At 41.9% G+C, this 16,062-nt stretch overlaps 1 protein-coding gene across 1 annotated transcript in view; it reads left to right on the top strand.

Moving 5' to 3' along the window:
• The window catches only part of Tmem214 (Transmembrane protein 214), a 358,745-nt gene that overhangs the window by 254,072 nt on the left and 88,611 nt on the right, over nucleotides 1-16,062 (top strand). Inside the window, exon 10 of the mRNA XM_080281050.1 lies at nucleotides 9,508-9,634. Within this exon, the coding sequence (XP_080137176.1) occupies nucleotides 9,508-9,634 (127 nt within the window). The remainder of the gene's footprint in view (nucleotides 1-9,507; nucleotides 9,635-16,062) is intronic.

Below are 16,062 nucleotides of genomic sequence, written 5' to 3'. Positions count from 1 at the left end.
ACTGTATCGGTGTCAGTGACGTTGAGTTAGGGTGAGCTATGAAAAACTGCAAACATTTATGGTAAGGGAACGAAGGTCAGTGGTATGTTTACATGACCCTACTCTACATCCCAAGCAGTCAGGGGTTCACTTCATTCCAAATGTTTTCGCCGATGTTTACATGCTTATGTTACATGCACCCTAATTTTGAGTAAGTTTCTTCCATTATGTTGGAAACAATTGTAGGTACGGTTTAAGGAACGTGATGTTAATAAGGGAGAAGACCTTTCAGCAAGAAAAGATAATTTACCACCCTCAAAATAGAAAAATACAGAAGACAAACTATAGGAATATGAAATGAATTGGTAGTCTTTAGGCTGTATGCTTACACGAAAAAGTATGGGTTTCACAGTTTTAGGAGATGAAATGGAACAAAAATGTTTGCTAATCAGAAAAAAATTACTCTTTCAACCCACATGTTCTTGTAGGTTAGCATTCAGTTCCACATTCTTTGTTCGGTATCACTCTTCCCAATATATTTTGGTCCACCTGAGCACAGTTATTTCTGCTCTTTAAAGTTTGTGTACATTTACTGCTCATTCTTTTGTTTGTTCTTATGTGTATGTGTGAAAGAGAGAGGCCTGATACAAACAATAATGTATTCCATTATCCTTTTAATAGCTACCAACCTTGAACAACACTTTATTGTACCAGTGTCAGTGGTGATGAGTTAGGGAGAGCTATAAAAAAAACTTCAAGCAATTATGGTAAGGGAATGAAGGTCACTGGTATGTTTACACGACCCTGCTCCACTATCCCAAGCAGTCAGGCGTTCGCAGTTCACTTCATCCCAGATGTTTTCGACGATGTTTACATGTTAATGTAACACACATTCTAATTTTATCAATTGTTTCACGAATCATAGCAAATCACAGGATGGGTTTGGGGGGGGGGGGGAAAGCCAGTGTGCCAGATGAGTCTTTTCACATAAGAAAAAGAAATTTATTTTAGAACTTTGAAAAAATGGTCCCAAGGCCAACCATGGGAGCAGGCAAATTCCTGAACTCACAGCCATTGAGGGGGCTAAACATACTGCTTTACATTAAGCAGTAAAAGCACCTTACCAAATAATTTCTTCCTGATAGTCTGTTATATTTTTCTGATTATTTCTGGGTTGGTAAATAACGTTTCTCGTTAAATCCGTTACCCCGTTGTTTTTAGGTGTTCTGGTGTGACAGTTCTTGTTTGTTTTGTTAAAGTAATGGCGGAAAGGACTGTAGTAAGAGTTTAAACCTAGCCTAACTGCACCTAATAATTTAACCTAACCTAACCTTCAGTTGGGAAATTGGGAAACGAAATCCACCTTTGAGCTCGTTTAGTTTCTTCACTGCGCTGGAAACAATCATAGGTATGGCTTAAGGAAAGTAACAATAATAACAGGGAGGAAAAAACACCAGTCAGTTTGCTACTTACGTCGTCGTTGCCCTTCTCGTATTTACAGTTTTACTGTACTTTCGTTATGTAAGTGAAAAATGGCTCTCAAGAAACAAGTAAAGGATAAAAGCAATTCTTCTAAGCCAAAGAGAGAGCGTAAAGTGTTATCAATGGCAGAGGAAGTAGAAATTTTAGATTTGTTGAAAAGTGCAATGTCATTGGCTGAAGTCGGGTGCTTATGTGGAAATAATATGCCATTTTGTAATGATGACTTGAGTATCCGCGGAATTTGCCTTCCAAGGGTGTCTCTGGAACCTAACCCTCACAGATAATAAGGGTCTACTGTATTCCATTATCCCTTTCACAGCTGCCGGCCTTGAACAACACTTCATTGTATTGGTGTTAGTGACGTTGAGATACGGCGAGCTATAAAAAACCGCGAGCAATTATGGTAAGGGAACGAAGGTCACTGGTATGTTTACACGACCCTACTCTACCATCCCACGCAGTCAGGCATTCACAGTTCACTTCATCCCAGATGTTTTCGCCGATGTTTACATGTTAATGTAACAGGCATCCTAATTTTATCAATTCTTTCATGATTCATAACAAATCACAGGATGGGTTTAGGGGGGTAAAAAAAAGCCAGGTGTGCCAGATGAGTCTTTTCACACAAGAAAAAGTAATTTATTTTTGATCTTTGAAAAAATGGTCCCGAGGCCAACCATGGGAGCATGCAAATTTCTGAACTCACAGCCATTGAGGGGGCTAAACATACTGCTTTACATTAAACAGTAAAAACACCTTACCAAATCAGTTCTTCCTGATAGTCTGTTATATTTTTCTGATTATTTCTTGGTTGGTAAATAACATTTCTCGTTAAATCTGTTTCACCGTTGTTTTAGTTCTTGTTTTTTTTTTTGTTAAAGTAATGGCGGAAAGGACTATTGTAAGTGTTTAAACCTAACCTAACTGCACCAAATAATTTAACCTAACCTAACCTTCTGTTGGGAAATTGGGAAACGAAATCCACTTTGAGCTCGTTCAGTTTCTTCACTGCCCTGGAAGTATCATACGTACGGCTTAAGAAAAGCAACGATAAGGAGGAAAGAACACCAGTCAGTTTGCTACTTACGTCGTCGTTGCCCTTCTCGTGTTTACAGCTCTACTGTACTTTCATTGTGTAAGTGAAAAATAGCTTCCAAGAAACAAGTAAAGCCAAAGAGAGAGCATAAGGTGTTATCATTTGTAGAGAAGATAGAGATTTTAGTTGTGTTGAAAAGTGGATTGTCATTGGCTGAAGTCGGGCACTTATGTGGAAATAATATGCCATTTTGTGATGATGACTTGAGTATCTGCGGAATTTGCCTTCCGCGGGGGTCTCTAGAACCTAACCCTCACGGATAACAAGAATTTACTGTATATACATACAGTACAGTCCCAGTTAACTGGGCGGCTTGGTGAATTTACCTTCCCGGTTACAGATTTTTCCTGTAGTTCTGATATTCAAATCTATACAAAGGCGATAATTATCACAGCAATAAATACAATTCAGGTACTCACCACTCACATCAGGGGCCACACTAGGAGATTCCACTTGAAAAATTGCCTCGTAAACACACACCATGGTCATAATGCACGTGCATGCAATGCTTTGCAGTACTGCAAAATGCACAAGTCCATTCTGTTAACTGCCAAATAATTTGTTAAAAATACTGTACTCATAAAAATGGAAAAGTTATGAAATAAAATCCTGAATATTTATTGGTGAACTGATGTTTCGTCAAGACTGCACTGTAGCATAACCACGACACCTGTGCCCCCACATGAGCTTTGTTTACGGTCCTGGCCCCAACTGACTGCCACTCATATGTTTTGCACCATTCTGTTAACTACTGAAGTATTCGTTGTATGTACTGTACTCATAAAAGTGGAAAAATAAAGAAATAAAATCTTGAACATTTATTGGTGAGCTGATGTTAAGAGTGCACTGTAGAACTATCACGACACCTGTGCCCCCACACAAGCTTTGTTTACGGTTCTGGCCCCGACCGACTGCCACCATTCCACCCTTCACCCGCCAATCAGCTGTTTTGCACAAAATAAAATACATGATGTACATATGAAGTGCAAGCATATTATTTTTTTTTTCCAACAGAGTAAACCTTCATTCCTATTAACATTTTTTTTTCATTTCTGCCAGCACACATACATTCTAAGATGAATTTATGTGGTGCAAGTTAGAGTCGGTCCATTAGGAAGAAAATCGCACCGGCGTTTGCTGTTTGCTGATTTGCTCTCTCCCGAGATGTCTGGTTTACAAATTCTATGCCTGTCTTTGAAACAATTTAACCATCCAATACTGAAATCACACTCGACTTCTATATTCATTTTACTGTGAAACTCTCTTGCTTTTCCTTGTATAAGAGGACCAGAAATAGGTGCTCCCCTAGATCTTTCTAAACAAAACCACTCAAACGATGAAGAGTATGCATTTTTTCAATGGACTTAACGTGTCTCGCTTTTCATGAAAAATTCATTGAGCTTGGATGCTTGGGCCTTGATATCATAAATCGTTGAATTTCCTACATTATATTCAGCCATCAGTGTTTTATAATGTTGCCATTTTCAGTCTATTGCATATGTCCAGCTTCTGTTTCAAGGTAAGCATGACACGCTTACGTTTAGTTTGCTCTTTAGGCATTTTGGAGTGTTGAAATTACCATCCATCAGAGCAACACAACAGCAAGAGAGCTTGTTTACTGTCTGGTCGTAAAAAGCAGACTGGTGATTTGTGGAAGTTCTGGAGGGTGTGGAGGATGACTGAATTCAAGTAGGGGAAAAGAGGGAAGAGGAGGGCTGGTTAAGAGGATTTACTAGGGATTTACATTAGCCAGAAATGCCATCACCTCGCTTAGTCTGACTTCACCCAGCCTCGCGTGACACGATAAAACGGCGGTTTGGCGTTCCATTCAAATTGGCGCACAGTTATAACTTACTGACATTTTTACCAGCCCATGAATTTTCCCGTTTTTCTGAGTATTCCGTTTGTCTGGATACCAGATAGCAGGAATTGTACTGTGTATATATATATATATATATATATATATATATATATATATATATATCCATCCATCCATCCATCCATTGCCAGACGCCATGTATCCCAAACGGGGTGGTCAAGGGCTTAGAGTTAATTGTTTTACAGGGAGGGGCACTAATCCTCCACCAACCCCACTTGACACGTAGGGATGCCAACAGCATCTGGTGTTCCCAGGCGGTCACCCATCCAAGTACTAACCAGACCCAACGTTGCTTATATATATATATATTCACAGTACCATCGCGTCCAGTACAGTATTTTTGTCAGACAGTACTTCCATACTGGGCTAAATCCGTACTGGATAAACAAGAGATCTTATGGGAGAAATGAATAATATCAGACAAGCCTTGAAAAAGTCCCCCCAGAATTCATCTTAACTACATTTTGACACAATTATGATTTTACCAGCTTTTAAATGTGCATGGTGATGGGCTTGAGGGGGAAGGGGGAGGGGTTTCCGAGGCCATAGGAGGTCCTACTGACTCCTTGGAGGAGGGCCTTCAGGATCCTGAGGAGACTTCTCTGTCTCAACCTCCCTCATAAATCCCTCATAGTCACACACTGACATCGTCATTGTCGTCATCAGGGAGAAGTGCCATACTGCAGTTTGACTGGCACACGTCACGAGTCACGAGGAAGGCGTACTGGACAGGTGTGGCAGTACTAGGGAAACGTTCCTCAGTGTTCGCTATCTTACCGCGCCCGGGCAGGTAATACCCTGTAGTACTGGACACAACACATTAGTACTAAAAGAAGAAGAACTTTGATTTGGCCCCCTTTGCGCTGCCGATCCGTACTAGCCCAACAAATCCGTGCTTCAGTAATAATTTATTTTATTTTTTTGCCGACCGTACTGGATGAGAATGGTACTGGACGTGAGGGTACTATATATATATATATATATATATATATATGTATGTGAGTGAGGTGGAGGGGGGAAGAGGGAGGGGGAGGCCGAAGATGAGATGGAGAGATGGGGTGGAGAGGTATATGAGAGAGGGGGGTATGAGTTGGGAGCAGGGCAGTGAAATGGCAGGGGACAGGACGGCATGGAGGCGATTTGTTTGTGGCCACCCCAAACGGGATTGAGGCGTCTGGCAATAGATAGATAGATAGATATACACTCAAACCTCAATATTAGGGACCTCCATTTAAGGGATTTCTGATTTGAGGGACTTCATATTTTACCTGGCAAATGGACAAGACCATTAAAAAATAATATTTAATGTCTAGGTTATACACATTAATATGTTTCTTTATAGAGTACCCGTAAAATAATATTTATAATCATATAAATAAGTAAGATAAGTGAAACAATCATTGCATTTCATAATAAGATTGTCTTTATATGTGGTAAAAACAATGGACATTTTCAAGTAAGGGACAAGTTGATTCCCCATTTAGTCCCTTAAATCGAGGTTTAAGTGTATATATATATATATATATATATATATATATATATATATATATATTTAATGCATTGTTTTCTTAGTGTTTAGAATTGTATTGCATATTCCAATGTGTGTTTTGATGTCTAAAAAGAGCCAAAAGACCGCAGAACACTGCCAAAATTAGGAGGGGTATGGTACAAAAGTAGGTTGGGTATATATATGGTATACAGTGCTCGTCAGAAGTATCGAGCGCTTTGCATTCCTCCTACGAAACAAACCTTTCAGCATTGAAAAAACATGTAAATAATGCATTTTATTTACCTTTAATGCTTGGTAGGGTATCCTTTGCGCTTCTTCACGGACCTGAGACGTTGTGGAAGTGAAAGGGCGAGGCTCCTCAGGTGCTGAGGTGGTGTTTTTGCCCAGGAGTCACGAATGGCTGCTTCTAGCTTAGGCAGAGAGCTCACGTCCTTCCCTTGGAGATTCTTCTTTACGAGGTACCAGAGGTTTCCTATCGGGTTGAGGTCTGGGCTATTGCCTGGCCAGTCTTTCATGAAGGAGACCTCGCAGTCACGAAGCTAGTTGGTGACCTATTTGGCTTTATGAGCAGGTGCACCGTCCTGCTGAAACACTCGTGCACCTGTGAGCTCGAAGGACTCAGGTAAATGATCACAAAGAAGCTCCAGGTAAACGTCCTGATTCACTCTGCGGTTCTTGGGAAGCGCAACATGCTTCCCCAAACCCTTCCCAGAGAAACAACCCCATACCATAAGTGAATCAGGGTGTTTAACTGTGCTCTCCACGTATCGGGGGTCAAGCGGGTCACTACCTTGCACCAGTACACGCGCGCTCCTCGATTACTGGTTACACTAAACGTTGCCTCATCGGACCACAACACTGACAACCATTGGTCCTCACCCCAGTTAGGGTACTTGTTAGTGAAGGCAAGCCTACGAAGTCACTGGTAATGTGTAAGAAGAGGCTTTCTTACAGGCCTGTGACTTGTGTAACCAAGTTCATGGACTCTTTGAGACACCGTGTGCACTGAAACCTCACCAAAAACTTCCGGGTTGCTCTCCTTAATTTTCCTTGCACTCACGAGGATTAGACTCCACTGCACGTTTTAACACATTAAAAAGGTATAATAGACAAATGCAAGGATGAACCCAAACTGTTTTATAGATTTGTTAATGGCAAACTGAAACAATAGGAAGGATTCACCAAACTGAAAGTAAAAGGAGAGGTCTATAAAGATGCAGCAATGCAAGCTAAGATAATGAACAAATGTTTCCAATCGGTTTTCGCTAATGAAAAAGAGTTTGTGGAAGGGGAGGGAGTGATTAGAAATGTACCGGTGATAAAAAATATAAAAGTGGAGGTACAGGAAGTGTATAAATTACTGGAAACTCAAGATGTAAGGAAAGCCCCAGGACCTGATGGAATTTCTAATTGGGTACTGAAGGAATGCAGAGAACAACTGGCGGATAAAATTCGCAGTTTGATCGTGTTTTCTCTGGAAAAGGGGAAGGTGCCACAAGAATGGAGTAGGGCAAATGTGGTACCAATTTTTAAGGGAGGAAACAGGGAAGAACCCCTGAATTATAGACCAGTGTCTCTAACCAGCATGGTCGCAAAATTATGCGAGAGAATCCTGAAAGACAGATGGATAAAATATCTAGAAGAGATGAATATTTTGGCTGAATATCAGTTTGGATTCAGAAGTGGAAGGTCTTGCGTTTCTAACTTGTTGAGCTTTTACTCAAGAACGATTGACGTGGTACAGGAGAGAGATGGTTGGGTGGATTATGTGTACTTAGAGAAGGCCTTTGACAAGGTACCTCATAAGAGACTAATGAAACTAGAATATATAGGAGGACTGAAGGGGAAACTTCTGGAATGGATGAGAGACTTTTTGAGAGACAGACAAATGAGGATAGTAATAAAGGATAGGATGAGTCTGGATGGAGGGAAGTAACAAGTGGAGTCCCTCAAGGCTCGGTGTTGGTGCCAGTAATGTACCTGATTTATGTAAATGATTAAGCAGTGTTGGGTCTGGTTAGTACTTGGATGGGTGACCGCCTGGGAACACCAGATGCTGTTGGCATCCCTACGTGTCAAGTAGGGTTGGTGGAGGATTAGTGCCCCTCCCTGTAAAACAATTAACTTTAAGCCCTTGGCCACCCCGTTTGGGATACATGGCGTCTGGCAATGAATGAACGAATGAATTATAACAGACCTCGGGAAGTTTTCCTGGGCCTACCAGACCGCGGTTTCTTTGTAGGAACATCACCACTATTTTCCACTCGAAAACGGGCACACCACCTCCGCACTGTCGATTGAGCCACACCAACCAAATCACTCATTTCCTTCGTGGGGTGGCCTGCCTCCTTTAAAGCAATGATCTGTGATACGATTTCACTCGAAAGTTCATGGGTAAGGGCCATAACAAAGTGGCGAAAGCCAAAACACTGCGGGACACTACGTAAAAAATGGTGCAAGAAGAGAGGGAGGAGTGGTGGAGTTCCTCTCTCTCAAGCAGCCCGTAGGCAACTGAGGCAGCAGCCAACCTCAAGCTGCTGTGACGTCATGTTAGTGGCCCAGACATCTGGTTCAATTTTTAGTACCAAAAAAGGGTGATTCTTTTTTCGCCGAAAGTATTGCGCGCCCTGACATAGGCGCTCGATACTTCTGACGAGCACTGTATGTACAGTAGAGGATATTGCTCCATATCCGGACATTGCCTGTATCTGGATATGCCTTTGGCTCTGTTACATCAGATAATTGAGGGATTACTGTGTGTGTGTGTGTAATATATATATGCAGTAAAAGCTCAATTAACTAGCATCCAATGCATTGGGATATCCGTATAACCAGAACACAAATTCGATCCGTCATGGGGTCGGAAATATTCTGGATACCGGTAGGCAGTGTTTGGAAACTTCCTGTACTGTTGTTTGCAGATGATATTGTATCGTTAAGCAAAGATGAAGGGGAACTGCAAGTATCAGTTTATGAGTCTAGGAGAGTGTGTAAGAAAAGGAATCTGAAGGAATGGAAGGAACAGGATCTCCTTATCCTGTTCCTTCCACTTCTTCAGTTCCTGACCCAGTTCCTTCCACTTCTTCAGCCCCTGACCTTGTTCCTTCCACTTCTCCTACTCTACTGTCTGAATCCTCTTCTCATGATCCTGATGATCCCGCTATAATTCTTGATTAGTTCTGTACAGTACAGGATAAAGTAGTGCATGCAGCTAAGTTTTCAAAATTATTTTGGCCTGTAACACAAGCTAAATTTTTCTTTAAATAATTTTTGGTAATGTTTGCTGGTTTCTGTTCAGTCCTGTACAGTTTTTCTTGCTGTCTGCTTTTGTACTGTATCTGATACTGAATAATGTACTTTATGAAATAAAGTAAAGTCCCAAGTTTGGTCCTGTTTCATTTGTTTGACCTCCCAGAAAATTTTTAAGAGTAACATTTGGTTATCCAGAAAGTTTCATATGTGGAATGGAAGAATCCCCATGCATTCCGGTTAATCAAGCTTTTGCTTATAAAAGTATGGAGAGAGAGAGAGATCCTAATAATGTTTTGTGATTCATTACAGGTATTGCTAACTCACATGAGGAAGAGTGCAAAAGCAAAATCAAGTGCACCTCGATTTATCAAACTGGTGGGGATCCTACTAGTGGCAGCCATAATTTGGGATGTTAGAAGTGCAGGTTCCTTCAGTGGTGAGTTGAATTTGGTTTTTGATTTCTTAATGTTTCCACCTCGGTATATAATATTGATAGATTTCTGGTATCTGGAATACAGTATATGATAAAATGATAAACTGATGAGCTTTTGGAAGTAAAAGTAACTATTTTGGGAGTCCAGAAAAACAGCACAAAGAGCTTTTATAAGTGGAAAGTAATATATTGAAATTCAGAAAAATTAGCAAAAAGTTTAAAATTATGAACCTAGTTAAGAGGGTGCAGTATAAAATGAGGCAAACCATTATGACATTCTGGGAAGCCAGGTGGCCCTATGTTACACCATGTGTGAGCAGTTATACAGCACCACACACACACAGTGTGTGTTAGCAAATGTATATATATTGCTGTGTAGAAGTGTATATATTAAAGGTGTGGTTGAGTCAGTGACTTTTCCTTACTACATGAGAGAAGTTGGTGGCACAAGGCACTGGTATACTGATGGCTGCTTGCTAGTTGGCATGATAATAAGGAATGGGCTGGCAGGTTTTGCAGCAAAGTGAAAGTGTCTCATGCCTTTCAAGCTCTGTGCCAAGGCTTAAATAAATCAAAGAAAAAAATAGAAGCTAGTACAGTATCTAAAATACCTCACAGTAATGATAGTGCATTATTTCCAACCTGACAAAGGTTCTTAACCCCTTCTAATTCATTTGGTGGCCAGATGAGGTCAGATTGGAGTTTTGCTTTAATTAGCAAGCAAGAAGGGTCATTCCTCCCCCATAACTAGGGTCCATCAAATTTTATGCAGTCATGGCAGTACAGGTATTCATGCTGTATGAGTGGCCCAGTTTTTACAAATGAAAACAAGCTGACTATAGCAGTTTGCAAATAGTGACCTAACACTGTATACAGATAATGTATCCATTTCTCCTCCATCTCATGTACAGTATCAGAAAAGTGCCTAACTGGTACTACAGGAACTTTTGTTTTAAAACTGATGTATCATAATAATCTTGCAGATGGTCCTAACACTTGCACAGACTCTAAAGTATACTTTAGCTTTCTTAGCTAATGAATGATATACATAGAATATATACCGGTATAGAGAGAGAGAGAGAGAGAGAGGCATAAAGAGACATACAGTGGGCTTGCTGTTTGCAAGTTTGTTGTTTGGACAATTCATCTTATTAGTGGTAACCCCTAGCACTGCACGTTTGGCTTATATACAAAAATTTTTTGTGATTTACATAACTACACAGGTTGTGATCACTATTAAGAATTCCTGCTTGGTGATGTAGCAGCAGTCACAGGATACTGATGTTATAACCTGGGCGCATTCACAAATTGTTCTTGGTGTTCTTCTCGATTCCCCAACCCTTCCACGCCAAATGAAGAAGTACGGTACATGACATTGGATTGTTCATTCGATCATTAATAACATCATATTGTAGTCATGCTTTGGCAGTTTATATATATATATATATATATATATATATATATATATATATATATACATACATACACACACCAGGGTCCCAATTAGTGCGTGATCAAATAGTGCGAGCTGTCTCTTAATATCTGCAACGTCTCAAATTAACAATGCTGGTGAAGCCACCTCAGCAGATGATGTGATTACTGCGGCATCTATCAAGGATGCATTACAGGAGGTGAGACAAGAGGAGGATACATCGATGCCAGGAACACCAGAAACACCAGGAGAGCTCTCCATAATGCAGATCAGCTGAATGTTGTCTGCTGCAGACGCCTTAACCCTTTGGCTGCAGCTCAGTGAAGAGAAATGGGGGAAAAAATGGTGTGCTTTCAATTCGTGTTTTAGCCCACTTATCCTTAATCTTTGAAGCTGACCATTCCCTCCCTCCCTCCCCTCTCTCTCCTTCTCCATTCCATCCCATCCCTCCTTCCCTCACTCTCTCTCCATCTCCATTCCCTCCCTCACTCCTCTCTCTCTCCTTCTCCATTCCATCCTTTCCTCCTTTCTCCTTCTCTATTTCCTCCCTCCCTCTCCCTCTCTCTCTGGGGAAAGAGAGGAGAAAGAGAGAGAGAGAGAATAAATACAGGAATGAGATGAGCGAGCACAGCTGTCACCAAGCCCCAAGCATCTCACTTTCACTTCCATGTTATGTACGAAGGGGGGCCTGGGGAGAAGTCCATCATCCAGACGGATCCATTTTCCGAACGTGCTTGGCTTTGTTACGTTGGATAAATGGGGCATTACTGTAATACGGTAAATAGACTGTAGCACCAGTCGAGCAGGGCAGTACTCCCAAGGTGGATGGAAAGCTGATGACAGAGAGAGCTGGAACTCCCGTTTCATCAGTCCTTGGGACTAGTTCTTTACCATCCCCCTTTGCTGAACTTCTTCAGTGTTTCAGTAACACATAGATTAAGCCAGCATGGTCTCCAGTACAAGTTTCTCTAACTATCAACACCAAACTAAATGCACATTACACACTACATGTCCTTTTCAGAATTAAAAAAGTAAAATGGTGTCTAATAACCAGGCTTTGGAGTCCAGGGGGGGAGGGGGACATAAATGCCCCCACCATCCATCCTCCTTCTGGTGACGACTCAACGAGCTGCCTGGAACCACTGTCTGACTCACTTCTTCTTCATTTCTGCAGCATTCACAGCCTTTCCTCTAACTTTCCCTCTGTTGAGCACCACCTCTCCTCTAAACCTCATCTTCTTTTCTTAACTGAGACTCAGCTGTCTGAGGCAAACCCTTTTCTGTATCCTCCTACTTTCTCTATACTTATTTCAAAGCCAAAGATGGCTAGCGTGCATATGTACGCAACGACTTATCTTGCTTTCGTGTTCCTGAAGTTTATTCTTCTGAATCCTCTACTCTCTGGTTTTGGCTTTCCTGTCATTCTCTAACTAAATTTATCTGTGCTGTTTACATATCCCCCAGTTCTACTGACTATGAAAAATTCTTTGACTATCTTACTTCTACAATGGAACACATCCTATCCATTTCTCCCTTCTCTGAAATCTCCATTCCAGGAGATTTTAATGTTCATCACCACTTTTGGCTCTCCTTTCCTTTTACTGATCCACCTGGTGAACAAGCCTACATCTTTTCTATCCTTAATGACCTAGTGCAGCTTGTACAGCATGCTACCCATCTCCCTGACTGCTTGGAGAGAGCTCCAACATACTTGACCTCTTCCTTACAACTAATCCTTCTGCGTTTTCATTTTCGTTTTCGTTTTTAAAGGCTCCAACTTGCTTGCGTGTGTCGGCCTTGGTCACCTAATGGCAGCTGTCCATGCTGCACGATCCATTGCGCCTCCCTGTTCAGTCCCTTAACCCTGAGGTCACACTTAATGACCTCGTCCCATGTCTTTCTCGGTCTACCCCTCATAACCCCACCCCCAGTATTAACACTTCTCACCTTCCTCACCCCATGTCTTCCCCCATCCTCTCCACATGTCCAAACCATATCAATCTACCTCTCCTCATCACAACACCAATACACTCCAGTCCCATCCTACCTCTCAACTCTTCCATCGTAAATCCAGCCCCTCCAGGCCTTGGACGCAGGGACAAACTACACATCCACCTAATAATTGTCATTTCTGTACATCTGAGCTGGCAGATATCTTCCTCCTTCACTGCCCAGGTCTCACTACCATACAGCATTACACTTCTAACACATGCTGCATACAAAAACCCCTTAGCACGTAGGGAGAGTCCTCTCAATGTCGGGAGAGGCAAGAGCTCCCTGAACTTCTTCCAGCCACTTCTCACCCTAGCCACAGAGCTAGCTCCAGCTCCACGTCCAGCACACAACATGTCTCCTAAATAACAAAACTCTTCCAAACACTCAAGAGATTCACCAGCAAGTTTAATCCTTTCACGTCTGACAATCTCCACCTGCTCACCCCGACACGCCGTACACTTAAAATCAACATTATCTCGCAGTCTACCTCTGATACCACTACATCTCTTATGCACCCATTTATCACAAACACCGCACAAGATGGAATTACTTCCCTTCTGCATACACTGTTAATCTTTCCTCTATGTTGGGCTCCTCCAATCACAACCTTATTACCCCTTGGGACTAGTTCTTGACAATCCCCCATTGCTGAACTTCTTCAGTATTTCAGTAACACATAGATTAAGCCAGTATGGTCTCCAATACAAGTTTCTCTATCAACACCAAGCTACGTGCACATTACACACTACATATCCTTTTCAGAATTAAAAAAGAAAAATGGTGTCTAATAACCAAGCTTCGGAGTCCGGGGGGGGAGGGGGACATAAATGCCCCCACCATCTGCCCTCCTCCTGGTGACGACTCGACGAGCTGCCTGGAACCACTGTCTGACTCACTTCTTCTTCATTTCTGCAGCATTCACAGCCTTTCCTCTAACTTTCCCTCTGTTGAGCACCACCTCTCCTCTAAATCTCATCTTCTTTTCTTAACTGGGACTCAGCTGTCGGAGGCAACTGTTAAGAAACCCTTTTCTGTATCCTTCTACTTTCTGTATACTCATTCCAAAGCCAAAGATGGCTAGTGTGTATGTGTATGCAACGACTTATCTTGCTTTCGTGTTCCTGAACTTAATTCTTCTGAGTTCTCTACTCTCTGGTTTCGGCTTTCCTGTCATTCTCTGACTAAATTTATCTGTGCTGTTTACATATCCCCTATTTCTACTGACTATGAAAAATTCTTTGACTATCTTACTTCTACGATGGAACACATCCTATCCATTTCTCCTTTCTCTGAAATCTCCATTCTAGGAGATTTCAATGTTCACCACCACTTTTGGCTCTCCTCTCCTTTCTCTGATCCACCTGGCGAACAAGCCTACATCTTTTCTATCCTTAATGACCTAGTGCAGCTTTACAGCACCCTACCCGTCTCCCTGACGGCCTTGGAGAGAGCTCCAACATACTTGACCTCTTCCTTACAACTAAACCTTCTCCATACACTGTTAATCTTTCCTCTATGTTGTGCTCCTATGATCACAACCTTATTACCTTAACCTGTCCTATCGCACCAGTACGACCTGTGGACCCTCCAAAGAAACATTGATTGTGGCACTTTGGAGATGCTGATTGGGAGGCCCTCAGGCAGTACTTCTTTGATTTTCCCTGGAATGATTATTGCTTCTATGGCCGAGAGCCATCTGAGAGTGCCTTGCCCATTATGGAAGTTATTCTCTTGCGCATGGGCTCATACATTCCTTTCTCATCTCCTTTGACCAGTGCAAGAAAGCCTTGGTTTAATCACGCATGTTCTAATGCTGTCCACAACAAGGAGGGGGCTATTAAAGTTACAGGAACCAACTCACCCCAGAATCACATCTTTTTTATGTTTCTGCCCGGAATCGTGCCAAGTCTGTTCTTCACTTTGCTGAAAATAATTTAATCCATACTAAATGCTCTCAGCTCTCGAAATCAAATTCATCCCACTCCTTCTGGCACCTTGCCAAAGACCTTTCTAACAACTTTACTGCATCATCCTTCCTTCCTCTTTTCTATCCTGATGGCTCTGTAGCTATTTCTTCTACTGATAAAACAGATCTCATCGCTCAGACTTTCTCCTCCAATTCCATCTTAGACGATTCCGGTGCTGTTCCTTCATCACTTCCCCTCTCTGATTTCCTCATGGCTGACATTAAAATTTCTTCAGCTGATGTATTTTCTGCAACCACTGGCCTCAGTACTAATAAGGCATGTGGGCCTGATGGAGTCCCTCCTGTCGTCCTCAAGAAGTGTGCTTCTGTGCTTACACCCTGCATGGGTAAACTCTTTCGCCTTTGTCTGTCAATTTGTACCTTCTTGCTGGAAGAGTGCTCTTATTCAGCCAGTCCTAAGGAAGGGTGACCATTCCCAGCCCTCTAACTATCATCCAATTGCTTTAACATTCTGTCTCTCAAAAGTTTTCGAGTCTGTTCTTAACAGAAATATTTTAAAGCGTCTTTCCTATCATAACCCTCTTTCTGATCGTTAGTATGGGTTCCGTCAGGGACACACCACTAATGATATTCTCACCTACCTGTCAGACTCCTGGTCATCCTCCTTTCGGGACTTTGGCGAGAGCCTTGCCATTGCACTTGACGTCTCAAAGGCTTTCAGTCAAGTCTGGCACAAATCTTTAATTTCCAAACTGCGCTCTTATGGTTTCTGTCATTCTATTTCTGCCTTCATCTATAGTTTCCTTTCTGGTCATTGTATAGCTGCTGTTGTAGACGGCCATCGTTCTTCTAGATCTGTCAATAGTGGTGTTCCTCAGGGCTCTGTCCTATCACCAACTCTCTCCCTTTTATTCATCAATGACCTTCTAAGCTGTACATCTAACCCAATCCACTCATACACTGATGATTCCACCCTTCATCTTTCCATTCAGTTCTCGCAATGTCCATCTCAACAGTTACTTCAACAAACAAGGGATGAGGCTATGGCACACCTAGGCTAGTGTCTGACTTGGCTCG

This window comes from Coenobita brevimanus, chromosome 87, assembly GCF_032717465.1.
Source record: "Coenobita brevimanus isolate Jiangsu-jjx chromosome 87, ASM3271746v2, whole genome shotgun sequence".
In the NCBI taxonomy this organism is placed as follows: Eukaryota; Metazoa; Arthropoda; class Malacostraca; order Decapoda; family Coenobitidae; genus Coenobita; species Coenobita brevimanus.
The sequence above is the reverse complement of the archived record's forward strand: the minus strand, read 5'-3'. Positions and strand labels throughout refer to the sequence as shown.